The 15,784-nt window shown below is 38.4% G+C and overlaps 2 protein-coding genes across 2 annotated transcripts; both read left to right on the top strand.

Moving 5' to 3' along the window:
- The first annotated feature begins 756 nt into the window (after positions 1-756).
- On the top strand, positions 757-5,677 carry LOC134662558 (uncharacterized). The gene is made up of 5 exons (XM_063518824.1): positions 757-978; positions 3,192-3,315; positions 3,787-3,939; positions 4,034-5,233; positions 5,322-5,677. Exons 1-5 carry the CDS (start codon positions 907-909, stop codon positions 5,663-5,665), a joined length of 1,893 nt encoding a protein of 630 aa, XP_063374894.1. The 5' UTR covers positions 757-906; the 3' UTR covers positions 5,666-5,677.
- Positions 5,678-8,007: 2,330 nt separating this feature from the next.
- On the top strand, positions 8,008-15,603 carry LOC134662687 (fap1 adhesin-like). Its single transcript, XM_063518959.1, has 2 exons — positions 8,008-8,158; positions 10,058-15,603. The coding sequence occupies exons 1-2, from the start codon at positions 8,099-8,101 to the stop codon at positions 15,551-15,553; spliced, it is 5,556 nt and encodes a 1,851-aa protein (XP_063375029.1). The 5' UTR covers positions 8,008-8,098; the 3' UTR covers positions 15,554-15,603.
- The last annotated feature ends 181 nt before the right edge of the window (positions 15,604-15,784 follow it).

Raw genomic sequence — 15,784 nt, 5'->3', positions numbered from 1 at the left:
AAAAACTATTAGGGTAAGGCCTGAGGGCCTACCGCGAACCACGTTCGAGGTGTTGCCTCTCTGTCGCACTTGTAAATTCGTACGTAAGTGTGACAGGGAGGCAACACGTCGAACGTGGTTCGCGGTAGGCCCTCTGAGTGGACGCTCGAGTTTGGCGTGCATCGGGGCGGGGCGTGCGGAGTGCATGTTAAACAAATGCAAGCGTATAGGAGCGGCTTTAGTGCACGCTGCTCACATCACGCGTGAGCCCGACGCCACGCTGCACGCCCCGCCGAACGCTCCGCTTCGAGCCTCCACTCAGGCCTTACACTTATAGAAGGTAGAGTCTGTGCGGAAAGAGAAGAGTTGTGGCATATAAGGGAACCAATTAATACATTCTGTGACTCTTCTCTTTCCGCAAAGATTCTTTCTGCTCTTATTATTGCGATTAGGTTCCCAAAACCGGACCCGAGCTCCTCTCTGGATGCAACTGTGAAAGCGCTAAGATAAGGAAGCCTATGAATTAATTAGGTCGGACGCGGCTTTAGTAGGCCCTTAATATGGACTAATGGGAACATAAGGAACATTATTATAATAAATTAATAATGCTCATGAATTGATTTAGGAGTTGTCTTTCAATATATCCAACCGCACCATAAAAGAGGTTTCTACGGCATAACTAGGTAGCTCATAACAAAAACAAATGAACATAGGTACAAATCGAAGTAACATCCAGTTCCAGTTTCAAGATAAGATAACTTAAGAAACTACGTACATGTTCGGCATTCCGATAACAGGGCTAGTGTCCTGTCAATACGTCAACATGCTCTCTGCATCATACATTAATTAAATTCCTTATACAAAATAGTGATTGTGATACCATTATGACGTCAAAAAGTATTATAAAGATGCAAGAGGAATAGCTAGATGGAAATTGAAGCAAGATCTCAGGACTCAGTTTGGCGCTGGTCACTTCTGTTTTCCGTTGTGGTGTTAAACGTATGTATTTTGGAAACTTTACCTACTACGAAACTCCGGAGTTAAAAGACAGAAGTTCGCAGCAAAGGAAGGAGTTGGGTTGGTTGGAAAGCAGGCTGATTTTCTAAGCGTGCGAGAAATTATGGTAAACTACGTAGCTTTCAATTTCACCAAAAGGGTAGGCTGGTTTATATGCAAGCGATATGATATAATGAGTCCAGTCCGCAGTGATGATAGTAATGAAACGGTATCTAGATATAGGTAGAGTAATACCGGTACCAAGACAACTCTGCAACGATTTTGACAGCACAGACTGTGCAAGTGTTATTTATTACGTCATAGAAGATTGAAATAACACTTGCACAGTCTGGGCTACCAAAATAGCTGCAGACTTATCCAAGATAGTAAGGTAAGTAACTCTATGCTACATGTAGCTACTTCAAACTTCAATTTCGATTTTCGCGGCTCACTCAGTCTTTATTATTCAAAATGAGCAAGTCGTATTTAGACGTCGTGGGTTGGTGTAAGAATAAAGCCAAAATATTAAGAACCACTCGTATAGTAAGGAACTATGGAATATTGGACATTTAGGACGGGACGGGGATCTCCCCGATTGTACCTACCTATCGAGGTACAATACTTAACTTATGTATGTAGTTATTCTTTGCTTGACACAATTTTGCAAGAAGCATTCTAGCGCCAACATTATAAGGCTTTGTTCTCATGACGCTGTTTGCACAGAATTTATTAATCAGTTCTTGCGATAGGTACTTGTTTGATAATATCATAATATAGGGTCATTGCGCTAGTTTCCGTCCATGCTTTCTAGTTTTCGTCCACTTGACAGATTAGCAAATAATATATAGGTAAGTTATTTAATTTGCTACTTGCGAAATATCATTTTTATGTAGATAGATATATTAATTAGACATTAAAGATTGCAATTAGTCCAAATTTGTGCAGCAACGTATGTTTATATTCAAATTTCGTCAAGTGGACGAAAACTAGAGCTGGACGAAAACTAACGCACCTACCCTATATGTATTGCGCAAAAACCTGTGTAGGTAAGGTATAGTCATATCATAATGTAAAATGTTTGGAGTTTGAAGCTATCGTACCTATTATCACAATGACCGTGACGCCACTATCTAACGTCATGCCGTGATAACTGTACTTATTAGTTCATATTAGGTACAAAGGAGATGACCCTAACTCGTATAATTTTAAAGTCTTATTTCGTCAAATCCCTTCTGCCTTCGTGACATGACATAATTATCTATGCATATCTCAGGAACCAATGTTTACCACAAGTCGGAATAGGTACAAAGCTACAAAGTATTGTATTGACATAGGTAGTAGACATTATATCTTCATGCAAGTAATAATGTATGTAAGTCACTGACTTAATATAAAAGAAACTGTATCAATGATGTAAGTGCTTTAAATGGTCTAGAAGCGTAAACTTGCATATTTGAAAATAAATAAATTAAATTAAGTAAGTAATAGATGCATTTTAGAAATATCTTATAGTTCGGTCATCAGTGGCGTAGCGTGAACTAATCTAGCCGAGGGTGAAATCGCTTCTGCGAGGCCCTTTTCTTTCACTGTGCCCGAAGGGGCCTCGCGCGAGGCTCCCATAGGGGCGAGAGGCCGTGGGCGACGGCCCACTTCGCCCACGCCTAGCTACGCCACTGCCCGGTCATCGGTGGCCGGCTGCATGAAACCCTACCTGATAAAAAAATTGAAAATATACTACTCTGTGATAGCCAATTTAGACTCTCGCGCGAGCCACGAGACGCGAGTCCACCGCTTACACTCGCGTTCGGCTTGTCATTCGGTTATAAACCTTATGCCATGCCGTTAGTGTTTAAATTATATTAGCTCGACGAGCTTGCGAGCCACGAGACGAGCCGCGAGCCCAGCGCTTACACTCTCATCTCGTAGCTCGGCTCGCGGCTCGTCTCGTGGCTCGCGCGAGATTCTAATCCGCTTTTGAGGACAGTAAAAAAAAGTGGTTGGCCAAATCCTGTGTTGGTAGGTTGCTGTGTCCGACCAAATTTGTGGTACCACGCGGCAGCTACATTGTACCTCATCGAAAAATAGTACCTATGGACTATGGATTATAGAACAAACGGATGGTTTTAAAAATATAGTCGTAACCTAACCATAAGTGGACGCCATTACCCCCTGCTGTAAGTACCTACTCGTAATGTAATGTTGTATATTGTGTCCAGGTGTGCTTGCCGAACTTGGTGCTGTCGTACGGAGTGGTGCTGCTGCACGCGGTCCAGTTGGGCGTGCCAACGTGGCTCGGGCTCTCTACCCCTGTTACACATATCCTCACATACGGCTTTACGCGTAAGTTAATAATATGTATATAGCCGGCTAAGACAATTTCGTTAGTTACAGTAGAATAGAAAAACTATACTCATCCCTTTTGCCTATACTCCGCTGACAAGCGAGAGCGAGTCGCCAAAATTACTTAGATATACTTGTTTCATTTAGATTTCTTTTCCACGGGGAGGTCGGATATACGTCCCTTATTCACGACTTTCAGCCGTTGACTGGGTTAATGTGGTTGTTTACTGTTTACCTTTTAACCACTAGATACACAGTATTCAAACAGAACCCAGAACACTATACATACACATCGCTCACCTGCTGTCGTTAATACTTACCTTGGCTGGCTTTACCAACTCTCAACTCCAACCGACAGGTGTCAGTTGACGCACGGAACGAGTTTTAGCCGGAAAGCCAGTTAAAACCATTAGCTTGTTTTAGCTTGTACAAAAGAGGAGTAGCTGATCAGGACTTATTTATAATTTCCAGAATGCTGGTGCCGCGAAGCAGCAGATTCGTGGGGCGGACCGCTGGGGTACCGCGCGATGGCAACGGCGGGGCTTCTGCTGAACGTGGCCGGACTGGTGGCATGCGGCTTCGTGCCGATGTACGTCGTGCCCTTCGTTTACGGTGTCGCAGCAGGTAAAAAGCAAATACAAGGGATGTATACATGAAATTGTCTTAACCTAGACAGGAGAATCAAAGGTTTATTTTATTAAATTGATTTTTGTTTCAGGCCTCGGCTCATCACTAGTATCAGCACAAATAGAAGCTGTTGTATTTGACACCTACGACTCGCATCTTGGAATCGTTCGTGGATTATGTCTCGCAGGGCAGGCAGTCGGGCAGTCGCTCTTTCCTCACATTATAACCGCCTTGATAGATAACTATGGATACTCGTACGCACACATAGTTCTCGGCGGAATAATGCTCCAAACTCTGCCAGCTGTTATGCTACTCAAAGTAAATCCTAATGCTACTAGACCTGTCTCATTCTCTAGATACAGTGATCTCTCCAAAACGTATGCAATCTACAGCAATGAAATCGAAAATGAATGTTACTCAAACGAAATGCAATTGCAAGACATGGGCGGAAAAAGCTGGAAAAGTCCGTCTGACGATAACTTGCATCGGGGGGAGGTGTTGAGGATTGATGCCGGCGAGTCGTACACTACGACCACCATAACACCGCCTAATAGTCCAGAAGACACGAGAAGGAATGTCTTCGGGATAAACGTTCTGCCCGACATTCTGGAAGAAACCGAAGAGAGCGAAGAAGACGAAGATGATGATGACGATGAAGATAATATTAAAGAAGCTGATAAGAATAAGAAGAGATATAGTGCTGCCATTAAGAGACTGAGTACGATAGGCGATAATTTAGACGATTACATAACGAAACAAGGCAGAAGAGATTCTGAAAACCACCGAGAATGTGGGAAAAACAAAGAATATTCGGCAATAGAAGTAACATATGACAATGTTTCACCTATTACAGATATACAAAGGGAAAAAATAATGAAATCATTCAGTTTCCGTTGTGAATCTGCGTACGCTAGAATACGAAGAAGGTTGTGGATGCCCTCGTATAGAATGTACAGACTACGCAGGAAACTGCAATTCACGTTGTACAGTATCAATGACACTTTTATAAAACCTTTGACGAGGTCACTATCCTCGTGGAGATTTTATCCTGCCCTACTTCTTAGCTTTTCTCATTTAAGTTTGTTAGCGATATCACTGGTGCTCCTCCCAATGGTCGCCTCCCGTGTTCGTCCGAAGATCACTATGACAGAGTCAAATTTTTTGATGTCCCTCCACGGGTTTACTTGGCTTTGTTTCCTACTGAGTACGCCATGGCTCACCGAAACGCCTAAAAGGAATTTCAAATACGTCGCAGTGCTCGGGCTTATTATATCTACTCTTGCATGTTTTGGTACGTATGTTAATTACCTACTCCTTTTTACTTTAGGTATTTTGAATTTTTAAGTAAGTTTTACAAGTTTCCTTTTCGTGTTTCACAGTTTTGGCGGCTTCGGACAGCCACGACATGTTTTCGATCGGCTGCGTGGTGGCCGGGCTGGGTTTTGGCGCCATAAGCTCATGTTGGGAGGGCGCCGTACAAGACTTCGTCGGAGTCCGAAAATGGCCAAAACTACGAAGCACTTTGGAAACAGTATCCGCCGTGCTATTAGTTACATTCTTTGTGTCTGTATGTTTATTCGCGGACATGGAAAGTAAATTACAACTGTACATATTCATTTTAGGTATCATACTTTCCGTGGTGACATTAATTTGGACAATCATAGCCGCTGTGTCAATTTATAATACTACGATTAAAATGTGCTTATTCAACAGGTTTAGATAGTTGAATATTGAGTAAAAATAAGTTTTTTTTTATAAATATTATTTAAATGAGAAGTTCCTCTTTGCAATTAATTCTTAAAGTCCCTTAAAGGTTTGAACTTGAACCCGCGGCCTCCGGATTGCAAGTCGAACGCTCTTGCCGCTAGGCCACCAGCGCTTTTTTTAAATTCATTCTTCAAATATGATTTAAAAAAATCTCGTACAAGTGTTAGGTAAGTACATACAATTAATTGAAGCGTTGAGTGTGATATTTTTAGAAATAAATGTATAGGTACCTACTTAGTCATTCTTATTAAATTATTTTCATTAAACAAGGGTTTTTTATTCGTTATCATGAACATTTTAATTCGATTTCGTTTCAGGCGTTTTTATCATTTCGGCTGATTTTATTTTGTTGTGGATTTTTTTTTGTTATAGATTTGGATTAAATTTGGCTCGTTTAAAAAGCTCCTTATTCTGGGCGGAATAACAAAATCACAAGTATCACAACTTGTCCTGCCTCGTAGAGGCGAAACACGTGTCCAGTTGTACTTTTGGTGGTGGGAGATCGTATAAATAGAGTGACTCTACTAGAGTCACTTTACGTAGAGAGTGGAATATTAAAAGCGCGCCCTAAATAAATATATAACCGTTCAAAAGTATGATTATAGTAGAAGCTACGGCAAAAATGGATATGTGTTTAACTCAACCTGTAAACTCGTATGTATAGGTACATTATATAAATGAGCGCACGTCTTATCAACAACATTGTAGAGTATCTAGATCTACCTACCTACTATTATATGTATTACCATCATGATTATCATACAGAAACCAGCTTTTGATCGTCTTATCCTATTAACACGTAAAATACGGCTCTACAAGCTATTACTGTAACTAGCAAATATACAATTATTACATTTACGTATTATATCAGAAGGAAAACGCTAACGCTAATAATAACAAAATCCAAATCTACATATAGTGTTATCTATTTGTTAAGACCTACAGTATTCCCCAGAGGAAATGAGGATAATACCTACGTAATTAGTAAACGAGATAAGATATTATGATGCATACGTAATAAAAATAATTTCAGCTTTGGTTTGCTAATTCTTAGGGTTCCATATTTAAAAAAAGCCGGTTGGGATATTTTTTACCGATTTTAACATTACGAAAACTTTGGAAGAGATCTGTTTTTATGTAGGTACCTAGTTCCCCGATTTCTCGCTAAGGGCTGAATAATGTTATGTATTTATTTGATTCATAATTTGGTTAACTTAATTCATGTAGGTACCACTTCCCGGTGTCTACTTGAATTGAAATTTGGCACAACATTAAGTCTCCTGGAGGAATTCAATCAGGAGGAGGCGCGCATAAAAAAACAATCAACCTAGGTATTATATAATAGAAGATGGTAAAGTTACTGTCAATAATTGTTTTTTATATGAACGCTATTATTGTCTTATTTCCACTCAATCAACTCCTTCTGGACAGCCAACTCGACGTGGTTACATTTGTAAACCTTGAATAAAATAACTATGAGTAAAAGTCATCGAACTATAGCTAGGTATACGGTATACATCTCTACTCTAAAGTATAAACGCGTGTTTAAAATTTATCTACCCTACTTAAATCCATGTATATTGTTAACCAAGGGATGAAAGGCACTCATTTCTGCCGAGGTAGTTTGGTGCTCGAATGCAGTGAGAGCGCCAATAGTCCGAGGCTGAAATTATGCCTTTCACCCGAGTTAAACACTCTACTTTTCATTTCGAATACGAGGAAAGTAAAATGCATTGCGTTTTGTTAAAAACATGACTAAGTATAAAATTTAATAGTAAATCTTGAGGGTACTTTCAATTAAGAATTTAGGCAAAACTATCGTTATTTATGGAATGAGGAGTTAAATATCAGAATGGAAATTGTATAACAAATCCATTTAAAGTGAAATTTCAGTTGCTTATAGTAAAAAATTTCATAAAATCGTATTTGGAACGTAAAATGCTCTAGTGCAGAAACGTATCATTTTCTGCACACCTTTTAGAACAATGACCCTCTTTCAGAGCTTGAGAAATGAAAAACTTTAATATGGATCTCAAGATCGTAAAACAATAATAACTAAGTACACTTTGTTTACCTCCAGTTTGAGGTTGACAGATTTTGACGACATGATTTTCTAGGCGACTCTTAATGAGTCAACTATTTATATGTATAACTACGTAGCAAGCAAGATGTAGCTCGCGACAGTGGAAAACAATTTCACCGCAGGAAACGCGGTGTCACATTTTATTTGTTCAGCGTCTCCGTAATCTGAAGGCAAATGATTCGGGCTAAGCAAATATTACACCTTTCAATTTATCAAGGAGGAGCTCAACGCGCCCATTCGAACAGAAACGACCAAAACGAAAAGTGCTAAACGACGAATGCCAGACATAACCTGAATTTATACAGGATGAGTGTGCCGATGGCATCTAGGAAAAAAAATATGAACGGATTGTTTGGGACACTGCTGGTATGTAATTTTTTTTTGTGTTTATTTAAATCGTAAACGAACAATTATTACAATAATTTGGACGTTGAAACGTTTACTTGGTAGAGCCTGGCTAGGCAAAAATTGTTGACAGATATTTGGTTGTTGATTTAAAAAAAAGCTAAAAGTCAGTTGTCAATTTATGTTATTCATTCAAATTGATTCCGGTTTATAAGGGGTTTATTTTAAATAATATTAGTAATCTATACTGAGTGAGGTCCGCAAAATATTATTTAAGCTCGTAAATAATTACGACAACGTGCGAAGTCGACGTGTAGCGTTGTATAACGAAAAACTGCAATGTTTACAAGTTCTAAACAAATGTAAACAAATTAGGAAATTGGTGCTCTATAAATATTTTGGTACTTAGCATTTAGCATATTTGGCATAGTACTTACTTATGTAATTATTTTGGTGATGGATTAATACAGGGTGGCCAACTTAGAGGTATACAACTTTTTTTTGCCGCCATTTTATTTTGGCGGTAAATATGACAGTTATTGCATGAAAATTAGTTTGTGTAGATACGGCAAATTTATTATGGAGCGTTTTACGACGGAACAACGTGTTTTAATCATTAAAAACAATATAAACATTAAAAATAACGTTTCCCGGTTGATTAATTTCGAGAAACGGTGACATTGACTGGCCCCCAAGATCGCCTGATTTAACAGCTCCTGACTTTTTTCTGTGGGGCTATCTAAAGGGACGTGTCTATGCTAATAGGCCAATGAACCTTCAGCAATTAAAACAAAATATTCGAAACACTGTCGCTGAGATAACGCCAGAAATGTGTGAAAAAGTGATGAAAAACGCGATGAAACGGGTTCGCATCTGCCATGCTGCTAGAGGTGGACATTTGTCTGACATTATTTTCCATGTGTAATTGCTGACCCTACGTATTATATTTAACAAGGAATACTTAATATTTTTTATGTTTTATAAAATAAAATTTCAAAAATAAAGTGTATACCTCTTATTTGGCCACCCTGTATTACGGTATTACCGAGCTAGGTCTTATTTACACTACATTTCATTTTTCGTCTTGTTACAATGGTATATATATGGTGACAAAGTGTAAACATAATTATGTGTTTATCGTTGACTGTACTTTACATAGTGGTAGAAATTTTGTGGGCTGACTTTGAGTGCACGTCGATGTATATTTAATTTATATCCTTAGGTACCATACATGTGCACAGAAGATCAAAAATATTTCCTAGTATCAAAACTATAATTCCTACTACACGAAGTGTGACCAGCCCAAGATTTTTTGAATTTCCCGCTAAAAATTTGTGTAATATTTCAGTAGCCAGACTTTAGCTGTTTCATGCGCATCACATCAGCGGTTGGAGAATGTCTCTAGAACCTACACCTAGTTTTCTATAAATGTAAAGGTTAATTTTGGGGTTGCCGATTTTCGAAACGCTAGTGATAAAATTACCTATTGCACAATTTGCCAATATTACGAATCAAGTATCATTTTTATAAAAGCTCTATTAGCTATCTTTGGACTCGAGTAGTCAGTATGTAATGACTAAAATGACATATACCTTATATGTCTGCGGCCGATCGTAAAGTTCCTGTGTAATGTTTTGAAGATAGTCAGATTAAACCAATAAATTGGTAGGATAGGTTCGTTTGGTTGATTCAGATGCCCGAAGGGCAAACTGTCCAGAAATAGAAGCCCAATTTAGTCAATATGTATAAATTGAAGGCTTATCGCAATGACTGCGTAGTCTATCTAGGTACCTACCCTTGAAATCTCGAATAACATGTTGTGATGATTTTCTGTAGGCGAAATAGGCGAATCTTATGTTTACATTTCGATATGGGCCCTTCAAGTAGAGCACTGTAAATATTGTTTTTTTTAATGCGCAGGTACTGTCCGCATTGTTATCAACGGCGTCAGCAATAGACTGTCATGGGAAATCTTTCCACTGCGTCAACTCCACCCACTTCATGATATGCGTGGACCTAGGGGGCGGAGTCTCACAGGCAATAGACGACTTCTACATAGGCTGCCCTCCTCCGACGGTTTGTCAGGGAACAAACCACTTTGAATGCGAGTTTCCAGCACCAACAACACCTAGCACTATAAGAAGCAACGTCATTAGTGAAACCACACTTCCGTGGGAGATCATAACTTCTTCTTCCTTGGATAACAAAACGAAAGAGTTCTCTGAAAATTACATAAATACAGAGAGGGCTACTACTGTACAATACAGTGTTACTACAGATACGACCGTGGATGTTCCTACAAGAACAGCGTCGAACTTTTATATCAATAATGAATTAAATGTGACAGAAATTGCACCAACTATAGTTGCAGATATTACAACATCTCCTATGGAAACTATATCACAGACTATAAGCGAAGACCGAAGTATAACAGAAACTATATTAACAGCTGAAGGTGTTACAACTAGTGTCATAGAATCTGTAACAGAAACTACAGCCGAAACCAACAATCCAACAAAAACTGATCTAGTAATCGCTGGTGAAGAAAACAATAAAAAGGCTATAAATATGAATACACAAACTACAACCGAAAATATAGTCATTACAGAAACTGAAATAGCAGAATCAGTTCCAATAACTACAGAACAAATAATACAAACAACGACTGACAACCCTCTTGAGGTAGATACGTCTTACCTATACACACAACTACCACAAGTCTTTACTATAATTCAGAACGAAAATGTAACAAACAATACCTTGTCAAAAAAGTCTTCCGCAAAGAAAAATAATTCTCTGGCTATGGAAAATCAAAACATAAATATATCCGATAAACGAGTTGATAAGCATTCGACTGACGTTTATCACGGTTTTACTACAGTTCCGTCAATGGACAATCAATATAATTTATTATTAAGTACAGAGGCTATAAACATACCTTTTTCAAATAGTGATGGTCAACAAGTCACGACTTACGCACCATCATTGACGCAAAGTTTTGCAGACACAACGATTCTAGATGGAGCATTTACTATTGAAACAGTCGAGAATGCACCTAGCTCTGAGCAACCAACAACAGTAAACCTTACAAAAGACTCAGCTCAAAACATTGTAACAGTGAATCTGGACATTGTAACAACAGAGGCTGTGAATATACCTTTTTCAAATAGTGACGTTCAACTAGTCATGCCTCAAGCACCATCATTAACACAAAGTCCTGCAGACACAAAGACTGTAGACGAAGCATCTACTATTGAAACAGCAGAGAAAGTTCCCACTTCTGAGCATCCTACAACAATATACGAAGAAAACTTTACAATGGATACTACTCAAAATATTGGAACAGGAAATCTCGACATTGTAACTACAGAGGCTATAAACATACCTTTATCAAATAGTGATGGTCAACAAGTAACGACTTACGCACCATCATTGACGCAAAGTTTTGCAGACACAACGATTCTAGATGGAGCATTTACTATTGAAACAATCGAGAATGCACCTAGCTCTGAGCAACCAACAACAGTAAATGAAGAAAACCTTACAAAAGACTCAACTCAAAACATTGAAACAGTAAATCTAGACATTGTAACAACCGAGGCTGTGAATATACCTTTTTCAAATAGTGGCGTTCAACTAGTCACAACTCAAGCACCATCATTAACACAAAGTTCTGCAGACACAAATACTGTAGACGAAGCATATACTATTGAAACAGCCGAGAAAGTTCCCACTTCTGAGCATCCTTCAACAATATACGAAGAAAACCTTACAAAAGACTCAACTCAAAACATTGAAACAGTAAATCTGGACATTGTTACAACAGAGGCTGTGAATATACCTTTTTCAAATAGTCACGGTCAACAAGTCACGACTTACGCACCATCATTGACGCAAAGTTCTGCAGGCACAACGATTCTTGACGAAGCATTTACTATCGAATCAGTCGAGAATGCACCTAGCTCTGAGCAACCAACAACAGTAAATGAAGAAAAATTGATAAAAAACTCCACTCAAAACATTGAAACAGTAAATAACGACATTGTAACTACAGAGGCTGCGAATATAGCTTTTTCAAATAGTGATGATAAACTAGTCATGACTCAAGCACCATCATTGTCGCAAAATCTTGCAAACACAACGACTGTAGATGGAGCATATACTACTGAAACAGTCGAAAGCGCTTCAAGTTCTAAACATCCAACTACAATACAAGAAGAAAACTTTACAAAGGATACAACTCAAAATATTGAAACAGTAAATCTCGACATTATAACTACAGAGGCTATAAATATACCTTTTTCAAATAGTGATGGTCAACAAGCCACGACTTACGCACCATCACTGTCGCAAAATTTTGCAGACACAACGACTCTAGACGGAGCATTTACTATTGAAATAGTAGAGAGCGCGTCTAGTTCTGAGCTACCAACAACAGCAAATGAAGAAAAATTTACAAAAGACTCTACTCAAAACATTGAGACAGTAAACCTGGACATTGCAACAACAGAGGCTGTGAATATACCTTTTTCATATAGTGACGTTCAACTAGTCACGACTGAAGCACTATCGTTGGCTCAAAGTTCAGCAGACACAACGACTGTAGATGGAGCATTTACTATTAAAACAGTGGAGAATGCACCCAGTTCTGAGCAACCAACAACATTAAATGTCGACATTGTAATTACAGAGGCTGTGAATATACCTTTTTCAAATGGTGATGACCAACTAGTCATGACTCAAGCACCATCATTGACAAAAAGTCCTGCAGACACAAATCTTGATAGAGTAACTATTGAAACCGTTGAGGATAATTTCATTACTGAACAGCCAAAGCCACAAAATTCAGAATACGTTAAGCACGAAGTAGAAGGTCAAGATCAGACAGCAAATATTAATTGGAATCCTTCCGACAATTATTTGATCGACAAATCTAATCAAAATTCAGAACTTGCAGGAAAGTCTGATGTCACGAACCCAAACATCGAACGAAATGACGTAAACGTGGTCAGTTCTGATACAGAGTTTGTGTCTCAGTCACATATTATATCGGCATTACCTGTAACTAATCCAATTCCCCTCGAAATTAATAATCGCAAACAAAGCTATAACGCTACTACTGTAACCCAGAGCTCAGACGGGTTTCTAATTAAGAATGGACTCCCAGAAACTACAATTAACGTGAACAGCGAACATGAAGTCGCTAGTTTACCTACATCAGAGCCCGTAACCCTGGTTAAAGACAATTCTATTTATTTGAAAACCAACACATTAGCAAGTGGTGTATCAGTTGCCTTGTCTTCGTCAAAGACTGTACCCACTAATAAAAATGTTGCCGGTAATACAGTACCGGATAATAAAGGACATTATGTTGAAACCGTACCTAATTTACTCGGCCCTGGGTCAGAATCTACAGTTGACGAAACGGGCAGCAGCGTTAAGAAGATTGGGAGCAACGTTAACGTTTTCTCGGATACGAAAAAAGTTGACAACTCCAAAAACAGTAAAGATATAACTATTGCTGATACTACAATACTGGATAATACACACATTATTGAAACTACACATACTTTATTTAGCCCTGTGTTAGAATCTACAGTTCACGAAATTGACAGCAACATTAGGGAGATTGGCAGCAACTTTAACGTTTTCTCGCATAAGACTGAACCTGCGAACCCCAAAAACACAGATGCAACTGTTGTTCATACTAAAATACTGGATAATACAAACAATAACGAAATCATACCTATTTTATTGAGTCCTGGGCCAGAATCTACAGTTGATGAAACTGGCAGCAAAGTTAGGCAGATTGAGAGCAACGTCAACGTTTCGTCAGATAATAAAAAAGTTGAGAATCCCAAAAACAGTAAAGGTCCAATAACTGTTGACCTATCGAAAACTAAAAATAATAAATTAAATGCGAAATTAACACCGACTGTACAAAACGATAAAATTGAATTACAAACTAATACGCATGACCTGTCGGAAACGATTAATATGCGAATAACAACTGAAGGGGATCACAAAGGAATGGAGGAGCCTAGTAAGCCAGTCATGTTGGATATATTGCCGTTACCCATCAATAATGTAAAGCTGCGTCCATCAGTTACCAATATACCACTTTTGACGGATGCGACGGCTAAGACGCAAAACGGAAATATTGTCCTTACAACTGAATCATATCAATCAGCAACGTTCTATCCTACTCTAGTTAATACTCCAATACAAGCTAGTGTCAATGGCGTCCATAATACAAATACTCCAACAAACCTACCTACATTCGATATCCAAGCAGAATTTACGGACAAAGTAATTAGTTCAAAAAATTCTACATTTGGTGGTTCGACTACTGTAGCCGATTTCATCAATAGAGCCGATGTTTCTCCACCGCATCCACTTCGAGTTGGGCAGGTATCCATCGGGCAAACAAATATACCCGAAAATGTATATACTATATCAGCTAAGGAACAAAATGTAAATGAAACCAATTACCCTCAGACCTCTAATGCTACTGAGAATGAACCACAAAAAAACAATTCACCTATAAATCTTTCTTTATCTATTTCTACAAAAAAGCCTTATGCAAATACTGTTCAAATACTTTCTCAATCGGTGACCCCAAATCCAATTTCACCGGTCACAAAGCAAGTTGCAAATGAAGTGGCAATGTCCTTTACTTGCGCCAATGGCATAAGGGGTAGATATTCGGACAAGGATGATTGTAGAAAATTTTACATATGTTTTGGTGTTAATCAACCCGTTGTTGGTAACTGTCCCGAAAACACCGTATTTAGTGACATTAATAAACTATGTACTAAAAACTTGTCTCATTGTATAAGACAAGATGAGTTCAAATGCCCATCGGCGGGCAGATTCAGCGACTTTATGAAAGACAATGTTTATTACATTTGCGTCAATCATAAGGACCACTTGTATAGATTCAAATTTCAATGTCAAAATGGCTTCATTTTTAACAAGACAACAGTGAAGTGTATAGAGTCAAAGGAGATAGAGTCCAATGAATCAGCTTCGATCTCTTCAAGCGATAACAGTATCGGTAGCACCAGTACTGCTAGTATAAACAACAACAGTGTCAGCACTAGTAGAATAAGCAATAATAGTAGTAGCGATGATAGTAGCAGTAAAACCGATTCCGTTTCAATTAATAAAAATACCAACGAGGAAGAAGAAACGCGGGAGAAATCGGAAGGAAACGAAGATGACGAGGAAGAAGATGAAGTGTTTAAATGTAAAAAGGAAGGTAAATTCCCGATTCGAAATGAATGCAGGCGATTCTACTTATGCAAGAAGAAACGGAGATCAGAGTACCGGCGGAAGATAAAGAAATGCGGCTCGGGCCGAGTGTTCCACAAGGATAAGAAAAAGTGCGTGGACGCCGACAGCTATGAGTGCTAACACCCTAGAGTCCCTAGACTAGATCTTGAAACAATACTATTGATCTGTCACGTAATATATACTCGTAGATAGTTATAAGTAGACTTTGAGTACAATCGGTACAAAAGTATGTACATATATAGTATTTACCTAATTTATTTTATTAAAACAATGTTGTTTCTATTAATATTATAAATAATTATAAAAATGTTATTTTTACACAGTTGTTATTGTAAGATTTATTACATTACT

This window comes from Cydia amplana, chromosome 3 (genome assembly GCF_948474715.1).
Source record: "Cydia amplana chromosome 3, ilCydAmpl1.1, whole genome shotgun sequence".
Lineage (NCBI taxonomy): Eukaryota > Metazoa > Arthropoda > Insecta > Lepidoptera > Tortricidae > Cydia > Cydia amplana.
The sequence above is the reverse complement of the archived record's forward strand: the minus strand, read 5'-3'. Positions and strand labels throughout refer to the sequence as shown.

Bases quoted from the DNA above. Each gene is read 5' to 3' on its own strand.
- LOC134662687 (XM_063518959.1), top strand. From the start codon at position 8,099: ATGAGTGTGCCGATGGCATCTAGGAAAAAAAATATGAACGGATTGTTT. The intron at 8,159-10,057 runs GTATGTAATTTT...TTTAATGCGCAG, and splicing joins GATTGTTTGGGACACTGCTG to GTACTGTCCGCATTGTTATC.
- LOC134662558 (XM_063518824.1), top strand. From the start codon at position 907: ATGGAAATTGAAGCAAGATCTCAGGACTCAGTTTGGCGCTGGTCACTT. The intron at 3,316-3,786 runs GTAAGTTAATAA...TATAATTTCCAG, and splicing joins CCTCACATACGGCTTTACGC to AATGCTGGTGCCGCGAAGCA. The intron at 5,234-5,321 runs GTACGTATGTTA...CGTGTTTCACAG, and splicing joins ATCTACTCTTGCATGTTTTG to TTTTGGCGGCTTCGGACAGC.